This window comes from Ranitomeya imitator, chromosome 6 (genome assembly GCF_032444005.1).
Source record: "Ranitomeya imitator isolate aRanImi1 chromosome 6, aRanImi1.pri, whole genome shotgun sequence".
NCBI classification, from domain to species: Eukaryota; Metazoa; Chordata; class Amphibia; order Anura; family Dendrobatidae; genus Ranitomeya; species Ranitomeya imitator.
The window spans coordinates 508,650,120-508,677,720 of NC_091287.1; the positions used below are offsets into that span (position 1 = coordinate 508,650,120).

The 27,601-nt window shown below is 42.3% G+C and overlaps 1 protein-coding gene across 1 annotated transcript in view; it reads right to left on the bottom strand.

Moving 5' to 3' along the window:
• ANGPT1 (angiopoietin 1) overlaps nucleotides 1-27,601 on the bottom strand; it is a 435,569-nt gene that overhangs the window by 109,079 nt on the left and 298,889 nt on the right. The window contains exons 5-6 of the mRNA XM_069731774.1: nucleotides 12,525-12,652; nucleotides 2,948-3,049 (exon numbers count right to left, since the gene is read on the bottom strand). Of these exons, the coding sequence (XP_069587875.1) occupies nucleotides 2,948-3,049; nucleotides 12,525-12,652 (230 nt within the window). The remainder of the gene's footprint in view (nucleotides 1-2,947; nucleotides 3,050-12,524; nucleotides 12,653-27,601) is intronic.

Genomic DNA, 27,601 nt, shown 5'->3' on the forward strand with positions numbered 1-27,601 from the left:
TGGCTAATTGTTACTCGGACGCGCTCCAGTTGTTACACTGGCTGTCCATTCATTACAGGATACAATTCAAAGTACTTGTTCTCACCCACAAAGCTCTCCACAGTGCGGCACCCCCTTACATCTCCTCCCTCATTTCGGTCTATTGGCCTAACCGACCGCTGTGCTCTGCAAATCACTTTCGACTAACCTCTGCACTAATCTGTACCACCCACTCCCGACTCCAAGACTTCTCCCGTGCTGCACCAATCCTCTGGAATGCTCTACCCCAAGATATTAGGACCATCCACAATTTGCATAGTTTTAGGCGCTCGCTCAAAACACATTTGTTCAGAGCGGCCTACCACGTTCACTAACCAAACTCATTTTATGTTTGTGTGTGCGTGTAGCCCATTCACTATCTCCATCTATCCCCCACCCCCTGAAGATGGCTGGACCATCATTGTAAATACATAATTGTAAATACACACCTGAGCTTTGTATCTCCCCCACCTCATTGTAGATTGTAAGCTCTCACGAGCAGGGTCGTCTTATTTCGCTTTAATTATTGTATTGTTAGCGTTGTTACTTATGACTGTTGGGTTTGAAACTGTCAAACTGTAAAGCGCTGCGGAATATGTTGGAGCTATATAAATAAAGATTATTATTATTATCATTATTATTATTATTATTAAATCTTGCTATGTTTCCTTGGTAGTCACTGAATTCAAAGAAACATCCAGAGTGGAAATATACAGTACAGACCAAAAGTTTGGACACACCTTCTCATTTAAATATTTTTCTGAATTTTCATGACTATGAAAATTGTAAATTCACACTGAAGGCATCAAAACTATGAATTAACACATGTGGAATTATATACTTAACAAAAAAGTGTGAAACAACTGAAAATCTGTATTATATTCTAGGTTCTTCAAAGTAGCCACCTTTTGCTTTGATGACTGCATTGCACACTCTTGGCATTCTCTTGATGAGCTTCAAGAGGTAGTCACCGGAAATGGTCTTCACTTCACAGGTGTGCCCTGTCAGGTTTAATAAGTGGGATTTCTTGCCTTATAAATGGGGTTGGGACCATCAGTTGTGTTGACCATCTCCAACCAGCTTCCTTGTCAATGCATCATGCTGTGACCACCATATTTGACAGTGGGGATGGTTTTTCAGCGTGATGTTCAGTGTTAGTTTTCTGAACACACATAGCATTTTGCATTTAACCAAAAATAGTTCTACATTGGTCTCATCAGACCACAGCCCCTCCTTTCATATGCTAGCTGTGGACACTACATGGCTTTTTGCACACTGCAAAAAATACATCTTATGGCTTCTTTAAAAAATGGAGTAAGGCTGTGTTCAAAGTTGCTTCATGGCCACCGTAACAGAGCCATAACAAATCACTACATCCACCATAAGACTGATACCACTGTCCCATTTTTAAAATATGGTCTGTTGTGACAAAAACACAGTAGCTTTGCATGCAGCACAATTCTTACCAAGCTAAGCAGCATGTGAACAGAACAGAGCCTTTGTCTCTTGCCATGATTTACTTGGGACTGCAGGTAATTTATTGAGTTACATCACATTACACAAAAGAAACAGATGAGCAATTCAGCTCCAGCAAATCCATTACCAGACTGTAAAGAAAATATATCTGGAAATTAACCAACACCATACTGTATATAATTGGCTGGATGAACATTTAAAAGTGGTGGAATAATAAAAAGGATAGTTTACACTTGGTTGACTGTTATACCAAAGGAAAACACTATATACCCAGTTATTCAACAAAAAGAAGTTGAGAAATTGAAACCTGAGACATTTCCTGAGTGAAATGCTGGAGTACGTCCTTGGCACTGCACTTTTTCCATGTTTTCCTAGTCCTTTCTTACATTTTATGACCTATTGTAAATTTCCTATAGTGATTTTTCAATACAGGTAAAACATATAATTGCTATTCCGGATATCTTACATTGTTTTCATGGCATGTACACATCTCCTGACCATATATTTGGGAATTATTTGAGATTATCCTGTGCACACAGTAAAGATAAGGGGACTACAGAGGAGTAACTTAAAGCTTGGGTTTCACAATGCAAAATCTGTATCAGGACCACCCACCTACTACTGTGTGTGCCATCTATAATACTGATGAATACTTATGAGTTAGAGGGGATATTTAGCTTCATAATCACCTGGCACTGGGTCCAGCTACTACCTTTGCACCCCTTAAATCAACACCCTACAACTGGACCATTGCCAAAAACCAAAGTGACTTAAAGCAGATTGTTAACATTCACACCCATCCCGAGTATCCTGGGCTCTGCTTCCTTCATCTCGGTCCACTGCCCTCTGTTGTTCAGGTTTTTCAGGTTGTCCAGTGGGACTCAGTGGACATCATCTTCCTAATCCTATTCAAGGTCCATTTGAAGGTCCACGCACCTGTGTCTTAGGTTTGAGACTCTAGACTTCTGTTTGGTGTACTCCACCTTCTCTGCACACCATGCTTTAACTTGCTTCAATCTCTGCTGGGTTCCACTGCATCTGTACTGCTGCTACCAAGATTCCTAAATGTGCCAAGTCCTCTCTTCCCATGTGCCTTCCAGCTTGAAACACCAATGCCCGAGAACTGTGTGCCTACCTGGACCTGAAGCTTGGAAGATCCACCTATTAGGTGAGCCTAAATTTGATTTATGTCCTTCGATAGTAATGGCAGTATGAATCTAACAATATCACTCCTTTATAGTCAAGTGAAAAAGATAGTTATCATCTAATAATCTCTTCTCAGCTTCTTGGTAAAATCAATAGATTACGTTACTGTAGGAACCTTGCAGCCAGAGCTAGAAAGCGGTTGACTTTAGACAGGTTTGCTTACATTGGCTCAAAAGGGAAATTCCCTCTAAATACAATGTCCATGGTGATTACACGGTAATTTTGCTTATCTACTTGTGGCACTTACCATCTTATACTCTTTCCAACCTCGTTGAAAATCTATGGTGCCATCCTCCCTGTGCTGTATGACTGTCCAGCCTCCACCCGCGCTTTCCATATTGCAGTAAACCTTAAATCAAGAAGGAAAATAAAGATTCAGCCTTGTGAAGATACAAGTTGTAATCTGGAAATGAAAAGCTTATGGTATGTCACCAAAATTACCCTTCATATTTGTCCTACTAGACATTAAACAAGTCATAGAGGGACGCAGTCATTACTCAATGGGGCCATGCAAATGAGTATTTTTTTTTCACCTGCTGAATCCGTGTGTGAAAAAACAGCAGCATGCATGATTTTATCCAGAAATCGGATGTAAGCCAATAAATCTGAGGAAAACATGTAATGCCATACAAAGCCACAGTGTCATGTGATTTTTTACGGATACTTTGCTATTTTGTGACAAAACTGTAAATAGTCATGTAAATGGTTAATAGCTGCTGTAAAAAATATGGATTGCATACGGAGTGAGGAAAAAAATTATCCTGTCTTTCTGGCTGAAACTCTGAATGTTTTTTCATACGGTCGTGTGAACCTACCCAAATAGTGACTCTCGCTCTGTGAAATGCCCCATACATGTATTCCATGAAGGACTTGTAGCTAGAGAAGAAATGTAGGAAACTACTTACAGCTACATATCACAAAGGTTTCTGAATGTGGACTTGGAGCAATCGGTTGCTCAACTCCGTGTGGCATCAGATTTTTTTTCTCGCGCCCATGGACTTGAATGGAAGAGTCTCATCTGATATATGGAGGAAAATTGTGCATGCTGCGATTTATGTCACACGCAAATATGCTCAATGAAACAAAAAACCCTCATCCGCACTGCCCCATTGACTAACATTGATCCTAGTGTTGTCCATTTTTTTTCCATGGAGAGCGCTTCCCCAATGCAAAAAAAGATCCAACAGGACCCCCAATTATCACAAGTCTTTAATAGTAGTAGTATTTTCATATTGGCCAATGGGACATTTTAGTCACATATTGAAGTTGCGCCCCTGGTTTTTGGACATATTACACTGGTGTGTGCACCAAAGGCAGTTTTAATTTGTGGGGGGAACGAGGGACTGGTTTTCTGTGAAAGGACAATATTTTAAAGCAGTTTCATTGCAGCAAATCCAAACTTTACATAGCGAGGTAAACCCCTTTAAAAAAATTAGCAGCTGAACAGCGTAATTACAAACTATATCCATTAAAAACTAGTATCTAATGTTCTGCCCGTGTTGATAGTGTCCTACTACTTGTAACATCAGAAAATGACCTAATGTTTAAATCAAGTTTTTATGCGAAATGTATTAAACTTTTTATTTTTTATGATTTTTCATATAATGATGCATATTAAAAAATAAGAAGTCTTGCAGTTATCACACTGACCACTGGGGACTGTTCTAGACTCCTACTTCCTGCTCTTTCAGGAAATATCATGTTCATTAGTAGCAGTAAACTGACCCCGCGCCTATCTGTTGTACTGAGGCATCAAATGAGCACAAATTCATACTGCAGGGCACAAATGTAAACGCCACTTCACTGTACTTAGGAGTGGGAATGGTGGCTTTGGAACCCCCATTGTAGTGTTTGGTGGGGATCCCAGAAATTAGATTTATCCTTGTGTTAAGATTCCCCAACAATAAGCTGATCACAAAAGGGCTACAGAAAGTGGTCAACTTTTTCTTGTAGTGGAGTTTTCCAGCATTTATCGCTACATGATGCCATGTCCTGTCTCCATTGCCCAATATTATTGTAGAATGGTTTCATCATCTAGAAGAATCTATTCCATGATGAATTGCTGCAGTTCTGAAAAGCCAAAAAAGCGCCAAGATGCGTCCAGATGGGCATCTCTAATAAAGTGGCCATTCAATGTATACAGCATACTGTATATGGAGAACTAAATCTTGCATAGTAAAGACTTGATACTATGGACTCTGTGCTGATTCTAAAGAAGAATTTCCTAATGACCTGCTCTGATCTTGAGTAGAGAAGAGCTAACATGTTCAGAAAAAAATGTTTGCCAATCTCAAATTCGGCACAAACCTTGCTGTTGGATTTGTGTTTGGATTCCGTAGCTTTTTCCTCAAAATCAACAAAATTCAGTCATAGTTCGCAAAATGATCGAGTTTTCACAAATATTTTGGACTTTGGTTAGAATAATGGTGCTGTATGATGACCAGTGGGGATGTGTTTGATAAGAGGAAAGGGTAGGGAGAGGTCAGAGTGGCGGACTGTTATTCTTATTTTTAATTAACTTAATGCGTGGAGATTCTGGCAGCCAATCAGAGTGCAGATACCATCCACAATGTCCAGACACAAAGGCTTGTGCCATTGGCTGCCCAATTCACATGACCCTAGGTATATAAAAAGCAGACATGTGGCTTTGGCACCATTTTGTGAGTGTAATAACGTAGTGAGGCTGCTGCGTGGTTTATTCTCAGCTGGTTCTGATAGATAGAATCCTGTGTCAAATTGACCTTCCAGCATATACAGCGCTGGCAAAATTAAGAGACCACTGCATAGTTTTATAAAAATCAGCTTCTCTACATGTCTGACAGCCATTCCATTCCAGTGTCAGTTGAATTACAACTAGAGAACACCTCATTCTACTTAACGTGCTTCTGATTATATGATCACCTGAACCAAATCTTATTTAACGAAGGAAAGTATAAAAAACCTGCTGTGGTGTTCACAATCCTCTTGCAACAGGATAAGCTGGATGGCAAAACAAGTGCTAGTAATATCCCACAATTAATAGGAATGAAAAAATAACTTTTAACCATGCCAAAGGAGTTGAAAAGTCTTGAGTGAGGAAAAGAAGGGCTCAATTCTGGCTTTACTAGCAGAGGGACACAGTGAGCATCATGTTGCCTCCATCCTTAAAATTTCTAAGACAGCAGTCCATTACAACAAGGTCAAGCAGCACACATTGGGGACAACAAAGCTACAGACTGGCAGAGGGTGAAAACAGCTCTCCACTGACCGGGATGACTGTCATCTTATTCGAATGTCACTCAGTAACTGCAGGATGACATCAAGTGACCTGCAAAAGGAATGGCTATTGGCAGCTGGGGTGAAGTGCATGGCAAGAACAGTTCGTAAAAGGCTCCTAGAGGCAGGACTCAAGTCGGGTAAAGCTAGAAAAAAGCCTTTCTGCAATGAGAAGCAAAGGAGAGCCAGCCTGAAGTCTGCCAAAGACCATAAGGATTGGACCATAGAGGACTGGAGTAAGGTAATCTTCTCTGATGAGTTTAATTTTCAGCTTTGCCCAACACCTGGCCATCTAATGGTTAGACAGAGACCTGGAGAGGTGTACAAGCAACAGTGTCTTGCACCCACTGTGAAATTTGGTGGAGGATCGGTGATGATCTGGGGATGCTTCAGCAAGGCTGGAATTGGGCAGGTTGTTCTTTGCGATGGAGGTATGAATCAAGCCGCTTAGAAGTTGATTCCTTCTGCTCAGGCAATGTTCCCCAACTCTGAGGACTGGTTTTTCCAGCAGAACAATGCGCCATGCCACACAGTTTGGTCACTCAAGATGTAGATGAAGGACCACCACATCAAATCCCTGTCATGGCCAACCCAATCTCCAAACCTGATCCTCATTGAAAACCTCTGGAATGTAATCAAGAGGATGGATAGTCACAAGCCATCAAGCCTATACCTGTCACTCATTCACCTCTTACTAATCAATTTGTAAGCTATAAATGCTGGACCATGCTCTGTCCCATCCATCCATGCTGCACCATTATAAAAATTCTACTGTGAGTCAATTGATGCCACTTTTCCTGGTGTCTGCCCCTAATTTCTGGAAATGTTTTGACTCCAAGTTGGGTCTCTTTCATGTGTGTTGCCTGAATTTGGCAAGGCTCCCAGCACAGCAGGCCTACACGGGTCGCTCTCCCACCTCCTAATTTCAACTTAATTTCAAAGCTGTACATGTTCTGTTCACCCAGCCCCTGTCTCATGCATGGTCCATGCCTGACTGCTAAAAATAGTAGTTTACAAAGCTGATAATTTTGTCACCTGAGTGTGGCTAAGCAGAAAAGCAGTTTGAGCTGAATGAGGTATGAGGGCTCCCAGAACACCAGGCCTTCACTGGTCCCTCACTGACCTAATTTTGACTTAAATTCAAAGCTGTACATGCTGGCCCAAACCGTGATACCTCATGTGCAGCGCCCCAGAGATCTGGTCGTTGCAGTATGACACTCTGCCGCTAAAGGGAGTGATGGTACGTCTGATGGCACTGAAGGAATTCTACTGACCAGGTATCACCAGCACACATTACACTTCACACTCCGGCCACTAGGTGGAGAAAAGGGCTTTATTTATTGGGCCACTCCTCACACTGGTAAAACTAGAGGTTGGATAGGAAGTTAGCCAGAAGCTGACTGGGTTGGATTCAGGCAACATCCCGTGGCAGGGGGTGTTGCAGGGAGAAGATTCAGGGGGGTGCCTGTCAGGCGTGGGAACCTGGCAGGTACCTAGCAAACAGAGACACGAAGCGAAGGATATTGTGGAACAGTGAGAAACGAGATCAAGCACAAAGGAGAACCAGTAGGAGTTGTACCCCGAGAACGGCAACATCCTACTAAGGCACGTAGCCGGTGGCCAGAACACCGAGGAAGTAACTGACTCTATGCCTTACTTCAAACTCCGCAGGACAGTTAATTATAGGTTGGCTGTCTACCTTAAATTTCCTACGAAGACATAGGGGGCAACGCGTGGAGAGGGGCGTCTCTAGGGTCCCGGAAGAGCTCCGAGCCTTCCCGTCATACGGGTGCGTCCTAGCCATAACATACCTGGGGGTCGAGAAACTAGTAACATCTGGAACGAAATAGAAAGAAAGAGAAAGAACTAGAAAGAACGAACGACCGAACTAGAACAGAAGTGAGGACTATACCGAATGCTCAGCAGGGTAGCACTACAACACACAGGCGCTATTGGTAGGCAACAATTTCCACCTGCAAAGGGAACTCTGAATGTGCAATCGGACCGGCCGATCTCAGACAGCCCTGTTAACTGTGCTCTGGATTGCGGATCCTGAAGTCTTCAGTAAAGAGGTAAAGAAACTGCAACCTTGTGTCCTCACTGGGAAGCCCTGGGGACATACTTCACCTGTGGGAAGGTATACCATCTAGCTGCCATTCCATCACCCCAGCGGGCCCCAAGAAGCGTCGGTCATCCTGACCGAACACCACAGGTGGGTCACGAAACCTTGACAGACTCCTTTCACCTTTTATTGGACGCCCCTTAGCAGGGTCACGGACCGGGTCCAGCCACCGTGACAACCCCAGAACTGAGACAGAAAGGACCGGTACCGAGTAACCTGTGGCCCTGCGTCTGGGGGCGATCCACATGCATGGCCCATGCCTGAATACTGCGCCATTATAAAATTTCTATTGTGGGTCAATTGATGCCACCTTTCCTCATGTCTGCCCCTTATTTTTGGAAATATTTGGACTACATGCTGGTCCAAGTCCTGTTCCATGCACCCATACCGTGCAATCACACTTTTTGTACTCTGGGTCAATTAATGCCACATTTCTTGGTGTTTTCCCCTAATTTGAGCTGTTTTAACAGCTTTTGTGCCCCCTTAAGGTGTTGTCTATGCATTTGGTTTTGCCTCCCATTGAATTCACTGGGGCTCAGATAAGTTTGGTGAGCTGTTCGGCGAACATCATGAAGTTTGCCGATACCAGACGAACCAAGCCTTAAAATATTTGCTCATCTCTAATCTTGAGATGTTTAAGAGCAAAAATTAATTAAATCTGTAATAGTTGACATCTTAATCTATCCAGAACCAGATAGGGCTGCCATGTTTTTGTGGACTGGTGACTGCTTGGTAAACATATAAAGACATTTCTGTATTTAGTGCTCATTCATCTCTTCACAATTCTGGAGATAATCCAGGCAGATTCAGGAAGGAGTAGGATGGCACAGAAATGTGCAAAGTATGACTGAGAAGTGTTTTCAACTTTTGTGAGACCATCTTTTACTTACTAAATCCTTGCACAGTTTTTGGATTCGATCCGTTGGCACTAATTTATAGACAGAGCTGCTCCTCTGTATAGGCTACATCCTGGTGTTGGTACAGAGTCAAATCTAGCAAACCCTAAATGCACTTTGCCCTAATTCCGCTGCCCCTGACACTTTCTTAGGGCAGTCCCACACGTCCAGATAATTCCGGTACCGATTACAGTCATGAATATGCGGCTCCACCTCCCATAGGGGTGGAGCCGCATATTCATCACTGTAAATGAGCGGCCCCACGTGACCTCTCATACAGTAGAAGGTGCGGTCAGGACAGGAAGCAGTGCCAGCCAGCGAGGGAGCCGGGTGAGTATTTTAAGAACAGCGGGCGGGCGCACAGGGGGTGGGAGGGGGGTGGGGACATGGACCTTTATTTTAAACACGAGAAACAACAAAAAAAAGGATTATTCATATATTCTTTACAGCAAACGCTGCTGCACAGAAGATATGAATGGCGGCTTCAGCACCATGTGGGGGGGGACAGCGCTTACTGTAGTGCTGTCTCCTGCACGGTACACGGACTGCACACGGACAACGTCCGTGTGCGGTACGTGTTCTACATGGACCCATTGACTTTAATGGGTCCGTGTAATCCATGCGCTCCCACGAACACTGACATGTCTCTGTGTTTGGCACACGGAGACACGGTCCACAAAAAATCAATGACATCTGCACAGATGCATTGATTTGAATGTGTCTACGTGAGTCAGTGTCTCCGGTACGTGAGGAAACTGTCACTTCACGTACCGGAGCCACTGACGTGTGAAACCGGCCTTAGATTATATGAAATAATCACCAATCAAAGTTTCTACATTGGATACATGGTAAAATCAGCAGCTTCTTATTCAAAAGATTTGTGCTTTGAAATTGGAATCTGGAAAACTTATCATTTATAGAAGTAACAGCTTATTTGGGGATCAGAATTCTATTAAGCAGGTGTGAAAATGCAACAGCCCAAAGTGGTAATGGGCATGAAACCATGTTTAGAATGCCCGAGATGAGGGAACTCTTTGGAAGGGCATAAATGTAGCTCAATTAAGAAAGCACAAAACAGGCGCTAATTTGCTAATATACTCCTTCCCTGAGCTCTTACCATTATCTGAGAGACAGCTGCTGCAGGAGAAGTCTCTGGTTACTCACAAGGGCATGAAGTATGTGCAGAGGAATGGATGGTATGGATGTGTCCTCTAATAGATGCGATACACAATAAGTAATCCCCCACCTGCAGTTTAAGATCATCTTTCAAGGAAGGACTTGTAATACCAAGCCGATGTAGCTGTGTGAATTTTGTGTGTGCCAGTACCTATTGTTCTGAAAATGACCACAGCTGGTTAGATGGAACCACACTTCTTCTTCAGACATCACGTATTGCATCCGTGTTGTGTCTATGATTATATTTTGTTGCCAATGTAAATACACCGCACCATTCTGTTTGCTCCAGTATATGTCGACAGGTGATGATACTCATCTGAATACATCGATATGTTATTACACTGACTTGAACATGCTGGGATCATTTTAAGTGGGTTTTTCACCTTTGCAGATAATTTTTCTTTTCTTACTTTTCACCAGAGTATTACTTTTTTGTAAAGATCCTTTAATGCTGATTTACTCGAGCTTCTCCTAATCCTTTCCTGCATGTATTCCACAATGACTAGTGTCCTAAAATGTGTGGCTTTTCTTTTTCTGGCATTGGTAATGGATCTTATTGAACACCAACCATCTATGCTTCTTTTTGCTAGAATTGGAAGATGTGGAAAATGACCAGTGACCGTTCTCTTCTTCTGAGAATGATCCTACATTGGCCACCAGTAATACAAAATGGCATGTAGATCTCACACACACACACAAGTCCACTGCCCTCTGCAGAGAACCCCATGACTGGCTGGGGAGAATGCCATGGACTTCATTCATTTCTTGATAGAATGAAAGATGAGCTCCAATTGTTTGCTATCGGCAACACAGCCAATGTTACCACAAGGATATGTGCGCACTGCGTCTTTCAGTCCCAGAATACCCACATTTTTGAAGCAGAAAATGCTTGAAATAAACTCTGGCAGTGTTTTTTCCGAAAGCATCTTCTTGGACATCTTTTGAGTCATTTTTGTGGTATACATAAGATAGTGGTGGCTTCCAAGCAGAAGCCACCTGCACAATGATCAGGTCATTTCTTTTAGCCACTTCACAGCATATGAAGCTTGAAGCAATTAAGAGAAATGCAAAAAGATGGAAAATATGCAGAGAAATTGGTTTTGACATTGCTGTGCATGTGTTCATGACTAGGATATTGAAAAGTGTTCTATGGCATCAATAAATAACAATGTAATGCTGACTGATGATGGAATATGGCCAGAGCAGCCTTATTGAATGCAACATGTATATGACCAAGAGTAAAACACCATTAATTTCTTGAGGAGATCCTGGATGGCCCACCAACACTGGACAGTACCGGACTTCAATCCCCAGTCGCACCACTCCATCCCTGTCATGATGCTGCCCACAATTTCCTGTTCCCCAAGAACTGTCCTAGCGAGAACTAACCACACATAACAATGAGGGGTCATCATACCTCTGGACCACAAAACCATTATCCAAGGCCATCCTTGACCTCCTCAGCTGATTGCTATGACATAAACATAGCATGACATGAAAGTCCTACACCCACCATCGAAGTCTGGCCACTACCAACCAAAACATAAAAGAAAAGCAGGTGGATGGGATGTTCACTGGTCCTGTATCCTGATTGCAGCCGTTGTCCCCCGGGATCCTCTTCTTCATATAAGGTTCTTGACATATTCCTCCAACCATAGTCGAATTAACCAATCTTGACCCAGTGCGACCCCATGTGACCTAACCTCTGACCCACACTCTCTAACTATCCCTTTTTGTGTACATGAAAAACTATGAGTTAATCCCTACCTTGTCTCCTACTTTCAAACCCGTGTCATGTCCGGGCCTACTCTAGGTGCATGTGTTCCAGCTATATTTTTCTTTTTGTTGTTATTTTAGTGCTTTTTCAGGTGGGTTCCAGAAGGATTCCGCCTGATGAATACGCCGTGTGCACATACCCTTATAAAGTTCTCATGAATGATACCTGATAAGCATCATCTTGTACAAACCACACAAGTGAGGCAGAAGCTGTTTTTCACGTCGCATCCAGTATACTGTATATTCTGCATAATAAAGCATTGAAAAGCAGAAGTCTGGTAAAACTTCAAAAGTTCAAAGCAAAATTCAAAGTGGGATTTGTAAACTATAATTTCTTCTAAATTTTTACCTTGATACCTTTGTGACGGCCATTACTAGAATTTACAGTTCGGAAGCTTATAGAAGCTTGGTAGGTACATAGGAAGCCCTGTAACTAACCGTTCCAAGGCTTTGACCAGACACGGCAATTGTAAAGTGTTCATATAATGAAGCAGGGTCACGTTTTTGCAGCCAAAACATAAAAAATGGCCTGGCTTAGCATAATGTAGGTGAGGTATTATGGTCACGAGTCGGTCATATAGCTGAGCAAATGCTTTTACCTTTTTGGGTTCTGATACGTTGTTAATATATATTGTGTATACGCCACTCTTGTTGAACCCTGCATGATACAGATCTGCACAGTCTCGGAATGGTTTCTCCTCCTCTCTCTTTGGAGTCTTTATAGAAACTGCAAAAAAAAATAAGAAATAAAAAAATATTGTAGATTGTTGGATGTTATTTATACAAATGTTCTGAAAAAAAAAAACTTAGCAAATTTTTCATAAAACATGCTTTTAATGGTCCTTAAGTTTGTTGTGCTTTTTTTTTTTCTTTGTGCGGGATCCAAGAAGTATCATTTCTCCACGGAGCGTGACATGTTAAGCATGTCGAGATGAGGAGACTTAAAGCCGCAATGCTCCTCTGGGATATAGACAATTTGCATTTTTCTTCATACGAAATTCATCTTTCCAATTGCAGTCTATTTAACATAATTTACCCTGCTTTTGTTTTCCTTAGTTTATCACTGTGGGCATGGATGTGGTCTTACGGATTTATTATGATTACTTATATAGCGCCATCATATTCCGCAGCACTTTACAGACATCATCATCATCATCATCACTGCCCCCATTGGGATTCACAATCTTGATTCCCTATCAGTATGTCTTTAGAGTGTTAAAGGGACTCTGTCACCTGAATTTGGCGGGCTCTGTTAATGGTCCGATGGGTGGTGTTTTCTGTTCTTTCATGAACCCCTTCCTATCCCGCTGGCCGCAATATTGTCTTGAATGTGATTTGGTTTCCTCCGTAGTACACGCGTGCGCAATGCAATCTCACCTTGCGCACGTGCAGTATGCTTTGCCCAACTGCGGGCAAAGCCGAAAAGCATTCTCATATGAACTCGAGCCTGGGAAAATATTCAGAAAATTTCCCAGGCTCGAGTTCATATGAGGACATCCAGCAGAGGGCGCATCACCGCGACTGAAGGTAAATATAGGTCATTGACCTACATTCCATTCATTCCCCGGGGTTCTACAGGCAGGGGTGGCTGCACTAGCAGGCTTCTGCTTGTAAAATTAGTTAACCCCTTCAGGTGGACTTACATCGTGGGACAAGACTGATCATCGGAAGGTATGGGATATTGTTGTTTTTTTTATTTTACCTTTTTTACAGAACGAGGGTTTTCAGGTGGATTACCAGTATAATATAATATTACAACAACCTGTGTATTGATTTCATTAAAATACTTTGTAATAATGTGTGTGTGTATTTTTTAACCATTTCATACAATTGGATTAATAACGGATAGGTGTCATAATTTACGCCTCTCCATTATTAATCTAGCTTAATGTCACCTTACAATAGCAAGGTGACATTAACCCTTTATTACCCCATATCCCACCGCTACACAGGAGTGGGAAGAGAGTGGCCAAGTGCCAGAATAGGTGCATCTTACAGATGTGCTATTTCTGGGGTGGCTGGGGGCAGATGTTTTTAGCCAGGGGGGCCAATAACCATGGACCCTCTCCAGGCTATTAATATCTGTCCTCAGTCACTGGCTTTACCATTCTGGCGAAGAACATTGCGCGGGAGCCCACGCCAATTTTTTCCGCGATTTAACCCTTAAATTTAATAGCTAGAGCGCCCAAATTTTGCACATACACACTACTAACATTAGTAGTGTGGAATATGCAAAAAAAAGGGATATGAGATGGGTTACAGTATGTAAACCATGTCTCATATCATGTCGGGTTTAGTAAGGAGATAGCAAAAGCCGGCAATTGAATTACCGGCTTTTAAGCTATCTAGCGCTGTATGAAGTAATAATATATATACATATATGTGTCTCACTGACATATATATGTATATATATATATATATGTATATATATATATATACCCCTTTACTATGTGTAGACATTTATTTCAGCTATTCTATTCTAACCTGTCAGTGTGATTTTACTGTACACCGCACTGAATTGCCGGCTTTTCGCTAGAACACCGCTGCGTATTTCTCGCAAGTCACACTGTTGGTCCGTGTGTAATCCGTATTTTTCTCTCCCCCCAAAGACTTTCATTGGTGTATTTTTTGTGCAATACAGTGACAAACGCAGCATGCTGCGTTTTTCTACGGCCGTAGAAGACCGTATAATACGGATCAGTAAAATACGGCTGATAGAAGCTGGGGCATAGAGAAGCATTGTAACGTATGCAATCCATATTTTCAGCACCTCTCTTAAGTCCGTAATACACGCTAGTGTGAGGCCGGCCTAATAATGTTAGTAGTGTTAGCAATTTTCTCCACCAAAGAGGGAAAGCCAGTGACCGAGGGCAGATATTAATAGTCTAGAGAAGGTTATTGCACCCCCCTTGGTTCAACCTGACGCGGTGAACTTGACAGCGTGGGAAAATATTCAGAAACTTTCCCATGTTAATGAGTTCATGTCCGGTCAGGCAGGGAGGCTGCACAGGCAGCTTCCTATTCATTCCTCCATGGTTTACAGCCCGACCGGTAGCATTAGCATCGCTCTGGGTTGTAAACTATTTTACTCCTTGAGATGCATTGCAGCGTGGGACTTGACTATACAGTGGACAGATATGGGATATTGTTGCTTTTTTATTTTTTATTTTTTTTACAGAAGAACGAGGGCTTTGCTTGGATTGAGAGTGTAATAAAGATGGCAAACCCATGTGTTTAATTATTTCATTAAAATACTTTATTCTTAACCCCTTAATGACAGACAATACGTCTTTTAACTGTCCTGAGATATAAGAAAATATCCTCCCCATACAGGTAACAATCCCACAGCTGTCAGCTGTACACTAAAGCTGACAACTTGCTGTATCAGCCACGATCAGTGTTTGCCCCGTCCAAATCTGTTTAATCCCTTAGATGCTGCTGTCAATAGTGACTACATCATTATAAATGGTTAACAGAGTGTGAGGGCTTCCTCTTTATCCAAATTGGTGCCCTCAGATCATGATTTTGTGGTCTTGATGTTTGCGATGGCAATTCACGACCAAATAGTGGCCTTAGAGTCTGCCGGCTCTAGTATTCTGTTCAGAAGATAGAGGCATTTAGGTGGTAATAATACAGATTTTCATTTTTGTCATACCACTTTGCATTAATTCCTGTAGAGCACCTGAAGGGTTAATAAACTACCTGACAGCAGTTTTCAATATGGCAGGGGGTGCTGTTTTTAAAATGGTATCATGTTTGGGGGTTTTCCAATATATGAGACCCCTAAAGTCACTTCAAACATGGATAAGTCCCTAAAAAAATTTTTTTTGTAAATTTCCTTGAAAAAATGAAAAATTGGTGCTACATTTTTAAACCTCCTAAAATGCTAACAAAATAAAATAACATTTTACAACTGGTGCTGATGTAAAGCTGACATGTGGGAAACGCTATTTATTAATGGTTTGCTGTGGTATGACCATCTGGATTAAAGGGATAAAAATTAAAATTTTGAAAATTGCAAATTTTTTAACATTTTTCTCAAATGTTTGATATTTTTTATAAATAAACACAAAACATATTGACCTAAATTTACCATTATCATAAAGCATAATGTGTCACGAAAAAACCAACTCAAAATCACTGGGATTTGTTGAAGCATTGCAGAGTTATTACCACATAAAGTGACACTAGTCAGATTTCAAAAATGTGGCTCCGTCACTAAGGGGTTATGTGTGTGTATTTTTTATCCCAGTCATACTATTGGATTAATAATGGATAGGTGTCTTATTGACACCTCTCCAATATTAACTGTGCTTAATGTCACCTTACAATAGCAATTCCACTGGTCTAATGTCCATTCCTTGTGTTCTTTAGCCCAAACTAGTCTCTTCTGCTTGTTGCCTGTCCTTAGCAGTGGTTTCCTAGCAGCTATTTTACCATGAAGGCCTGCTGCACAATGTCTCCTCTTAACAGTTGTTGTAGAGATGTGTCTGCTGCTAGAACTCTGTGTGGCATTGACCTGGTCTCTAATCTGAGCTGCTGTTAACCTGCGATTTCTGAGGCTGGTGACTCGGATAAACTTATCCTCAGAAGCAGAGGTGACTCTGGGTCTTCCTTTCCTGGGGCAGTCCTCATGTGAACCAGTTTCTTTGTAGCGCTTGATAGTTTTTGCCACTGCACTTGATGACAGTTTCAAAGTTTTCCCAATTTTTCAGACTGACTGACCTTCGTTTTTTAAAGTAATGATGGCCACTCATTTTTCTTTATGTGGCTGCTTTTTTCTTATCATAATACAAATTCTAACAGTCTATTCAGTAGGACAATCAGCTGTGTATCCACCAGACTTCTGCACAACACAACTGATGGTCCCAACCCCATTTATAAGGCAAGAAATCCCACTTATTAAACCTGACAGGGCACACCTGTGAAGTGAAGACCATTCTCGGTGACTACCTCTTGAAGCTCATCAAGAGAATGCCAAGAGTGTGCAAAGCAGTCATCAAAGCAAAAGGTGGCTACTTTGAAGAACCTAGAATATAAGACATAATTTCAGTTGTTTCACACTTTTGTTAAGTATATAATTCCACATGTGTTAATTCATAGTTTTGATGCCTTCAGTGTGAATGTACAATTTTCATAGTCATGAAAATACAGACAATCTTTAAATGAGAAGGTGTGTCCACTCTTCCATAAAGGCCAGATTTGTGCAGTGTATGACTGATTGTTGTCCTATGGACAGACTGTCCCACCTCAGCTGTAGATCTCTGCAGTTCATCCAGAGGGATCATGGGCCTCTTGGCTGCATCTCTGATCAGTCTTCTCCTTGTTTGAGATGAAAGTTTAGAGGGACGGCCGGGTCTTGGTAGATTTGCAGTGGTATGATACTCCTTCCATTTCAATATGATCGCTTGCACAGTGCTCCTTGGGATGTTTAAAGTTTGGGAACTCATTTTGCATCCAAATCCAGCTTTAAACTCCTCCACAACAGTATCACGGACCTGGCTGCTGTGTTCCTTGGTCTCCATGATGCTCTCTGTGCTTCAAACAGAACCCTGAGACTATCACAGAGCAGGTGCATTTATACGGAGACTTGATTACACACAGGTGGATTATATTTATCATCATTAGGCATTTAGGACAACATTGGATCATTCAGAGATCCACAATGATCTTCTGGAGTGAGTTTGCTGCACTGAAAGTAAAGGGGCTGAATAATATTGCACGCCCCACTTTTCAGTTTTTGAGTTTCCACAAAAATTTAAAATAACCAATAAATTTCGTTCAACTTCACAAACGTGTTCCACTTGTTGTTGATTCTTCACCAAAAATGTACATTTGGTGAGAACATCCATGCCATACGGATGTCACACGGATGCTTACATGTGAGAAAATCGCATCCTCGCACTGCACACGGATGACATATGGATTACTGTTCAGGGAACATTTCTGGGATTTTAGTCCTTGTAAAACAGACCGATTTTTTTTATATGTTGTGTGTGACTCCAGCCTAAGACATTGTAGATGCTCCAGATTAAAAAAAAGTTAATTTTCTTAAAATCTCGTAGCTGAAAATATTTTTGAGCTTAGGTCTGATCATTAGACAATGTTTTTTTTTATTTTTACCCCTTGTCACTGTGACAATGAAGGTGATTTTTCAAAAAAGTTCACACTCTGTAATGGCCGTTGTTATATTTTCGGGACTTAAGTGCTTGGCAAACTTTGCAGGTGCCTGAGTAAATCTATATAAGTACCATCTGTCATTGTGTCCACACTGAACTACCAAAGTGAAATCTGATAGCCAGATGGGAGTAAGGGTTGATTTTACTCACTAGACCATACTGACCATTCATGTTCTGCAAACCTCATGAGGGACTGAGAATGCAGAGGACACTGACCACAATCCGGGACATGACAAGACCCAGGTTCTGCTTTATTTCAACTTAAGTGGACTTTCAAGAAAATCTTTGTAGTCAGAGGATGTTGTAAACTGAAGAAGAATGTGGAGTAAACAAAAAACTTTTATTATCCACTCATCAATGGAAAAGGGTTTCTTATGGTCCTGCAGGAAAATGACACCTTAGCTGCATAAAATGGAAGATTTCAGTTTCTACACATTTTGCTAATGGGCAACATTTATATTAAATCATTTTTCTATGATAGTATTTCTTTTCAGAATGTTGATTACTTAATTATTTGATAAGTCTTTGTTCCTTTAGTAAACCTTTACCTTTTTTTTATAATAAACCACCACTCCAGCATAACCTTAATGACCTCACCGCCGGTCTCATGCAGCCACATTCTCAATGTCTGGTCATTGTATCCTGGATGCAGGGCTCAGTGGTCGCGACTTTTCTCTGCGTGTGTCTTCATTGCTTTTGACTTTGAGGTTAGTAATGGAGGTGTCTTACAGATGCTTCTCCATTACCAAACCCTGGGCTTGATGTCAGCTGACATTACAAGGCTGACATCAACCCCAAAACTATTATCCCACTTGTGAACACATCAGGGCAAGTGGGAAGAGCTGAGGCTAAGTGCCAGAACTAGTGCATCTAATGGATGCGCCATTTGTGGGGCAGCTGAGGGCTGCTGGCTGTTTATAGCCTGGGGGAGTCAATAGCCATGGCCCGTTTCCAGAATATTAAGATCAGTCCACGGCTGTCTGTTTAACCTTTGCTTATTAGTAATAATAGGGGGAGGGTCTACGCTTTTTGAGTACCCCTATTACTAAGTAGTAAAAGGTAAGCAAACAGTTGCAAGCAGTTATTAATAGCCTGCGGACATTTATGGCTACCAGATTGAGAACATCATCTCACAGCTGTCTGCTTTCCCTTGACTGGTTATTAAGAATAGGGGGGATCCCACATCTTTTTTTCCATTTATTTATTAGTGATAAATAAATGAAAAAAGGTATAGGTTCCGCCCATTTTAATAACCAGCCAAGGAAAAGCAGACAGCTGAGGGCTGCACCCCCAACTGTCTTTTTTCCCTTGGTTGTTTATCAAAATCTGGGGTACCACATGTCTGTTTTTCATGTATTTATGTATTTATTTATTTATTAGTAATGAAAAAACATTGCAGGTTCCTCCCTACTTTTAATAACCAGCTAAGGAAAAGTAAGCAGCTAAGGGCTGCCCCCAGGTTTCTGCTTTCCCTTGGTTACCTATATTAAATATAGGGGGGATCTTATGTGTGTTTTTCATTATTTTTTACTTATTTATAAAGAATTAATAAAAAAAGACTGTAGAGCAGAATTTACGTGCTATAAAATGGCTATACAATATTGGTAGTAAAGGGGTAGGGAGCTGCAAAAGGAAGAAAAATGAGAGGTAACATCAGGACAATAGCCTTGCAAAAAGTTGATTATAGGGAAATGACTGAAAATTACTGAGACCAAAAAACAAATAAATAAAAAAATAGAACCATGAGGCACAGATCCAAGTGGAGAAGGGGGTGAAGGTGGACATGGTGGTGGAGGTGAAGGGGGCCAACACTTTTTTTAGGCAAATGATGTAAAATAACACAGACAAAAAAATAAACCAAAGAAAAAAAATAGAACCATGAGGCAGAGGTCCAAGTAGAGGAGGGGGTGGAGGTGGACATGGTGGTGTACGCGGAAGAGGGGGCAGAGGGCAGCACTGTTTTTTTTTGTTTAAATTTGAGGACGCATCCAAATGAAACAAATGCAAAATATAGTGTAAGGATTGCAGGGTGTGGCTGGTATAATTGTCTAGTCAGCCAAAGGTACGGACAAGTCCTGTGTGATCCACACTTGATTCCAGGCTGCCCAGAGCCGATGATAAACTGTCCTCGGTGGGAGGTGTACCGTAGGGGTTCTCTCTATCCCCCCAGCCACGTTCTAGAGATGCCTGTGTGCTGCTCTGAGAGCCACCTTGCTTTGAACATGGCTGATCCTACTCTTACTGATGGCCTGTGACCTACGATAACCGTTTCATCACCGGCCACAGCTGCTGGCTCACATGCTGTCATCTGTGTGACATCGTAGGAACCACAGAGTCAGTGTTTCTCACGCTGTCATACAGATGACAGCATGGAAAATGCTGGATGTTCAGGCATTTTATTCATTTGAATGGTGTCCGGGTTTGTTGGGCTTGAGTTCGGGGATCATTCTGGTATCCGAACCAAACTTTTTTTTTCTAATGTTTGATGAAACCGGACAGACCCAAACATCCACGGATCCGCCCATCACTATGTGTGCCTGATGGATTAATATGTAGATTTTTTTGTATAAATGAGTGGTTTATGATTAGGGGACAGATAGATGCTCTGTCAGTGTCTGTCTCTGTATTGGTTGATGTATTGCAAGAATGTATCAAATAGACAACAGAGAAGAATCATCTGCCATAAGGAAGCTTTTGTAAATTTCTGCAGTATAATAACATAAAGTATCATCGTTCCCATAGACAATCTATTTGATGATACAAGTATCGGCATCAGGTGTCACTATAATGTTTTCAATGCCTTTATCCATGAAAGGAAGCTCCACAAGTCATCACAAAACAGGGTAAAAAAAGATAACTTCACCTTACATACACCAGAAATAATAAATAACTCATCATGGGAAGAGGAAGTCCAGACAAGGAATTAAAAATATTGTCTTCTTCCCATTCCAACATTAATATTTATAGGAAAAAAATATACATTAAATGTTATTAGAAAATTGGAAACTATACGATAACAATGATATACTTTGCTTTCCCACTAGATAAAACGCTGACTATCTAATAAAAACAAATAATCCAATTATGGTTCTGTTGTAAGGACTTTCTGTCAGTGGTTGCCTGGCAGCTCTAAAATGGCTAATACAGACAAGCTTAGGGTACCGTCACACAGTGGCATTTTGATTGCTATGACGGCACGATCCGTGACGCTCCAGCATCATAACAATATCGCTCCAGCATCGTAGACTGCTGTCACACTTTGCAATGTACGACGCTGGAGCGATAATTTCATGACGTATGTGCGATGTAGAAGCCGTTGGTTACTATGCGCACATCGTATACAATATCGTGCACACCTTTGTTACACCATGCGATCATGCCGCCACAGTGGGACACTAGACGACGAAAGAAAGTTTCAAACGATCTGCTACGACGTACGATTCTCAGCGGGGTCCCTGATCGCAGGAGCGTGTCAGACACAGAGAGATCGTAAGTCTATCGCTGGAACGTCACAAATTGTGCCGTCGTAGCGATCTAAATGCCACTGTGTGACGGTACCCTTAGGCAAGCCACTCAGCTTTTCAGATCCCAGGGGTTGCTTTGGCTTTAACTCTTTAATACCTGTAAAGGAATGTGGACTTTAACAGGGGCCCCTGGGCTGGGGCCACGAAATCAGCTACTGTTTGGTGGTGCATGCTTGCAGGAATGGTCAGAACCAATAGGGCAGGAAAAGTACAAAATCAGAATCTGTAAGAATATAAAGAAACACAAGTCAAGGTCGAAACAAGTAACGATGATACAACAAGGTGCTAAACAGACAGGACTGAACCAGAGGAGCACAAGACTATATCTGGCAGCTTCCAGCAGTAGGCTGGAAGCTTAAGTAGGGCGTGGTTCTCTCCAATTGACTGGAGCAGGGAGCTGGGAACTCCAGCTGGACAGCACACACAACTGTACTGTCAGACAGCAACTCTAATCTAAATGGCTGCACAGAGCCTGTGCCGTCCAGACCTTCTGGTTCCACTGTCTGTTCTATCAACTCTGCTTACAGAATGAATACGGCCGTGCCTGCCGACAAAAGAAGGAGTCTCAGGGACAGGTCCTGGTGGAGACGTGACACCCATCTAGTTGTTTTGCTTATTATTAGCTATTTAGAAGACGATGTCTAGGAGCAACCAAATGGAGCTGCTGATCATGCGTGCACATTATCCTCTTCATTTTAACTCTATGGTACTGAACAACACAGAAAGATAGTCTGGTGCAATACTGCTGTCTGCTGTCTTCATCGGTGCCATGGATTTTGAATAAAGTGGCAGGGAACATGTGGGACCAGTTCATCCATTTACCTCCACCTTGCTATGGTCTTGCAGTTAAGAGAGAGAAGGAGACACAATTCCTAAGTCTTGTGATCCAAAGTGGTGGGACTCAGGCAAGCGTATCACAATCATCTCCTAACCAATGGATGAGTGGTCATTTATGTCTACTGGAATGGCATTAGGCTATCTCCATGCCTAATGCTTTGATTTTTCCAATGCTTCTTACTTATAGTGAAGCAAATATGCATAAAATCTCGATTTAAAAATGTCCTACCGTTTTGTGTATTCAGTTTGCTTTGAGCATAAGAACCGCTTCTAATGCACATGGACTTCAGAGATGGGAATCCAATGCAGTCTGTGAGCTAGAACAGAAGAAACTCCTGCTTTAACTCAAGCTGTTTATGCACTCAGAGAGAATCAATGTGTTTGTCCTCAGACAGGCAACATTCTCCTTCTGTAAAAAGCTGGGTCATGATCCACAACCCCCTTTGGCAAAGTTATGACTGCAAATTAGCGGTTGTCACTGTTCATCTGTCAGTGGATGAGATGAGAATGACCGAGATGAAAATGACTCAGGGAAAGACTGGAAAGAAAAGACATTAAATTAGTTAACAACAGTCCAGTTCTTTTTTTTCTGAAGGTCATACCATGGTCATTTCCAGACCATGCATTCTGCAATTCTGACCAAGTGTCTGGTTGATATAACGCATTTACTATAAATGTAGATCAGGGTGATGCACTTCCTGTATTGTGTTACCGCTTTTAGCTCTTGGTTCCCGGAAAGTTTTACTGTTTGGGTGATTGATCTTGGTTTTTGCAGCAGCACAAATAATAATACATCTTCTGAAAAAGCAAGTCAGAAATTGTGGAGAAATCACTGCTCATGGCAGGAACCTTCTCACATCCCCAACGATATAAAATGACGAGGCAAAAAATGTCAGGACTGTAAACCAAGAAATGAGAAAGAAAGCTACAGAAATACCAAATTTTTATATTGAATGACTTCTTTCAAGTTCCAGAAACAATCAATGCAGGAGAAATCCAGTACATAGAATCATAGAATGTTAGAGTTGGAAGGGATCTCAAGGATCATCGTGTCCAATCCCCTACATGGTAGAGGCAGCCTACTGCTTAACAACTACATCTTCAAAGTAGTAATCCTTAAGGCTCTCATACACATTAGATTAATGTAGGCTAAACCTGATGATATCAACGGGTTAACTGATGGTCAAGAGAGATGTCGATGACGCATGTCCAATGTTGTACTGACAATTGCATTGTTCTCCTTGAGATAAGCTGTAAGATGATGTGTCATTCGGTGGCTTTCTCAATGAACACCAGAGCCCTTGGCTGAGTGAGTAGCACTGTGGATGGGAGAGTCGGCTTAGATGGCTGCCAGCCAAACGATCATCCAATGCCATCTAATGTGTGTGGACAGCCACATAGGGTATATTTATACTGGCCAATTATCGGGACTGAATGTTCCTAGTAATGCCTTTTTCCCAATAATTGGCCAGTGGAAACATGCTGCCAATCACTCGATAAGCAAACTATTGTTCCCATTAGACTAGAGGACAGTTCACATGATCGACCTCTGCTCCTTTTATTCCCTAGGGATCTCCTGTGAGCTGCACTTGACTTTTTCCGACAACCCTACAGAGAATGAATGGAGCAGTGTTTGGGCATCCGACCTGCCACTCCTTTTGTAACGGTCCCAGAATTTTAACCAAATTTATATGTTCCATAGGGTTGAACATTTAAGTGCAGGATCATAGTCAAGTGTGAATAGTTTTCAGAGATGCTGGTGTTTATGCCGTACGGCTCAGTAGTTGTGAATATACATGGATACATTTTTTGCATCCAGACTCTCAGCATCTGTTTTTTATTGCAGCATTTCTCAGACATGTGTCCTATCTTATTTGCTTCTTACGAGTGGAATTTCACATCTATCAGATTCATACATGGAAATGATGACCGGGTGTCAATAGACCACCATAAACACCAAAAATACCTACCACACACCTACAGCTCAAGAGATCTGCCCAAAGCCCAGTGTAATGGAGATTTAGACAGCCTGCAAAAATTAGGAATTCATTCCAAAGTTCATGGGTGGTTTAGTAAAGCTGTAAGAATAGTGGGGTAAGTCTATGAAATAATTTTGAAATTAGATTTTTCTGCTCAGAAACGAGTAGATGTTATCATGTCAGGATTGAGTTACACATAACAAAGAACTGATACATGTTTAGTATTTTATGGGATTGTTACATTCCCACATGGTTTATAGGCTCTTCTTCTGTGCTGAGGCACTGGGGAAAAGTAAAATGATATTCTATTCACATAAAATTGCTGTTGACTTCATAAAATACCCGACTTGTGGATCTACTGGAGATTAATACACTATAAGATTCTCATACGTTCCACTTTTTATAGCAGCTGCATAGTTTTGAGCAGTGGTTGACTGTTAAGGGGGAGTTTTTTCAATAATTTTATAGATGTAGCAGAGCTGGTTTGGCCACATGTTTAGGAGTTGATGTTGTTATGTGGCGCAACCTAGGACTGCCGGTATATATACTGAAATACATTAGGGGATGCTTAGAAAAGAGCAAAAGAGCTTACACTTTCCAAGGAGAAAGAGGACCCCACTGACCATAAGAGCTTACACTCTACAGGAGAGAGAGGACCCCGCTGACTATAAGAGCTTATACTCTACAGGAGAGAGAGGACCCCACTGACCATAAGAGCTTACACTCTACAGAAGAGAGAGAATACCCTGCTGACCATAAGAGCTTACACTCTACAGGTGAGAGAGAAAACTGCTGACATAAGAACTTACACTCTACAGTAGAGAGAGGAACCCGATGACCATAAGAGCTTATACTCTACAGGAGAGAGAGAGGACCCCACTGACCATAAGAGCTTACACTCTACAGAAGAGAGAGAACCCCACTGACCATAAGAGCTTACACTCTTCAGGAGAGAGAGGACTCCACTGACCATAAGAGCTTACACTCTACAGGAGAGAGAGAGGACCCCGCTGACCATAAGAGCTTACACTCTTCAGGAGAGAGAGGACCCCGCTGACCATAAGAGCTTACACTCTACAGGAGAGAGGACCCAGCTGACCATAAGAGCTTACACTCTACAGGAGAGAGAGGACCTCACTGACCATAAGAGCTTATACTCTACAGGAGAGAGAGGACCCCACTGACCATAAGAGCTTACGCTCTACAGGAGAGAGAGGAACCCACTGACCATAAGAGCTTACACTCTACAGGAGAGAGAGGAACCCACTGACCATAAGAGCTTACACTCTACAGGAGAGAGAGGACCCCACGGACCATTAGAGCTTACACTTTACAGGAGAGAGAGGAACCCACTGACCATAAGAGCTTATACTCTACAGGAGAGAGAGGATCCCACTGACCATAAGAGCTTATACTCTAAAGGAGAGAGAGAAGACCCCACTGACCATAAGAGCTTATACTCTACAGGTGAGAGAGAAAACTGCTGACCATAAGAGCCAACACTCTACAGGTGAGAGAGAAAACTGCTGACCATAAGAGCTTACATTCTACAGTAGAGAGAGGAACCTGATGACCATAAGAGCTTACACTCTACAGGAGAGAGAGAGGACCCCGCTGACCATAAGAGCTTATACTCTACAGGAGAGAGAAGACCCCACTGACCATAAGAGCTTACACTCTACAGAAGAGAGAGGAACCTGATGACCATAAGAGCTTATACTCTACAGGTGAGAGAGAAAACTGCTGACCATAAGAGCTTACATTCTACAGTAGAGAGAGGAACCTGATGACCATAAGAGCTTATACTCTACAGGTGAGAGAGAAAACTGCTGACCATAAGAGCTTACATTCTACAGTAGAGAGAGGAACCTGATGACCATAAGAGCTTACACTCTACAGGAGAGAGAGAGGACCCCGCTGACCATAAGAGCTTATACTCTACAGGAGAGAGAAGACCCCACTGACCATAAGAGCTTACACTCTACAGAAGAGAGAGAACCCCACTGACCATAAGAGCTTACACTCTACAGGAGAGAGAGGACCCCGCTGACCATAAGAGCTTATACTCTACAGGAGAGAGGACCCCACTGACCATAAGAGCTTACACTCTACAGGAGAGAGAGGACTCCACTGACCATAAGAGCTTACACTCTACAGGAGAGAGGACCCCACTGACCATAAAAACTTACACTCTACAGGAGAGAGAGGATCCCTCTGACCATAAGAGATTACACTCTACAGAAGAGAGAGAGGACCCCACTGACCATAAGAGCTTACACTCTACAGGAGAGAGGACCCCACTGACCATAAGAACTTACACTCTACAGGAGAGAGAGGATCCCGCTGACCATAAGAGCTTATACTCTACAGGAGAGAGAGAGCTGACCATAAGACCCCTGACCATAAGAGCTTACACTCTATAGGAGAGAGAGGACCCCACTGACCATAAGAGCTTACACTCTACAGGACAGAGAGGACCCCACTGACCATAAGAGCTTACACTCTACTGGAGAGAGAGGACTCCGCTGACCATAAGAGCTTACACTCTACAGGAGAGAGAGAGGACCCCGCTGACCATAAAAGCTTAACTCTACAGGAGAGAGAGGACCCCACTGACCATAAGAGCTTACACTCTACAGGAGAGAGAGGACCCCACTGACCATAAGGGCTTACACTCTACAGGAGAGAGAGGACTCCGCTGACCATAAGAGCTTACACTCTACAGGAGAGAGAGGACCCCACTGACCATAAGAGCTTACACTCTACAGGAGAGAGAGGACCCCACTGACCATAAGAGCTTACACTCTACAGGAGAGAGAGGACCCCACTGACCATAAGAGCTTAACTCTACAGGAGAGAGAGGACCCCACTGACCATAAGAGCTTACACTCTACAGGAGAGAGAGGATCCCACTGACCATAAGAGCTTACACTCTACAGGAGAGAGAGAAGACCCCACTGACCATAAGAGCTTACACTCTACAGGAGAGAGAGGACCCCACTGACCATAAGAGCTTACACTCTGCAGGAGAGAGAGGACCCCACTGACCATAAGAGCTTATACTCTACAGGAGAGAGCTGACCATAAGACCACTGACCATAAGAGCTTACACTCTACAGGAGAGAGAGGACCCCACTGACCGTAAGAGCTTACACTC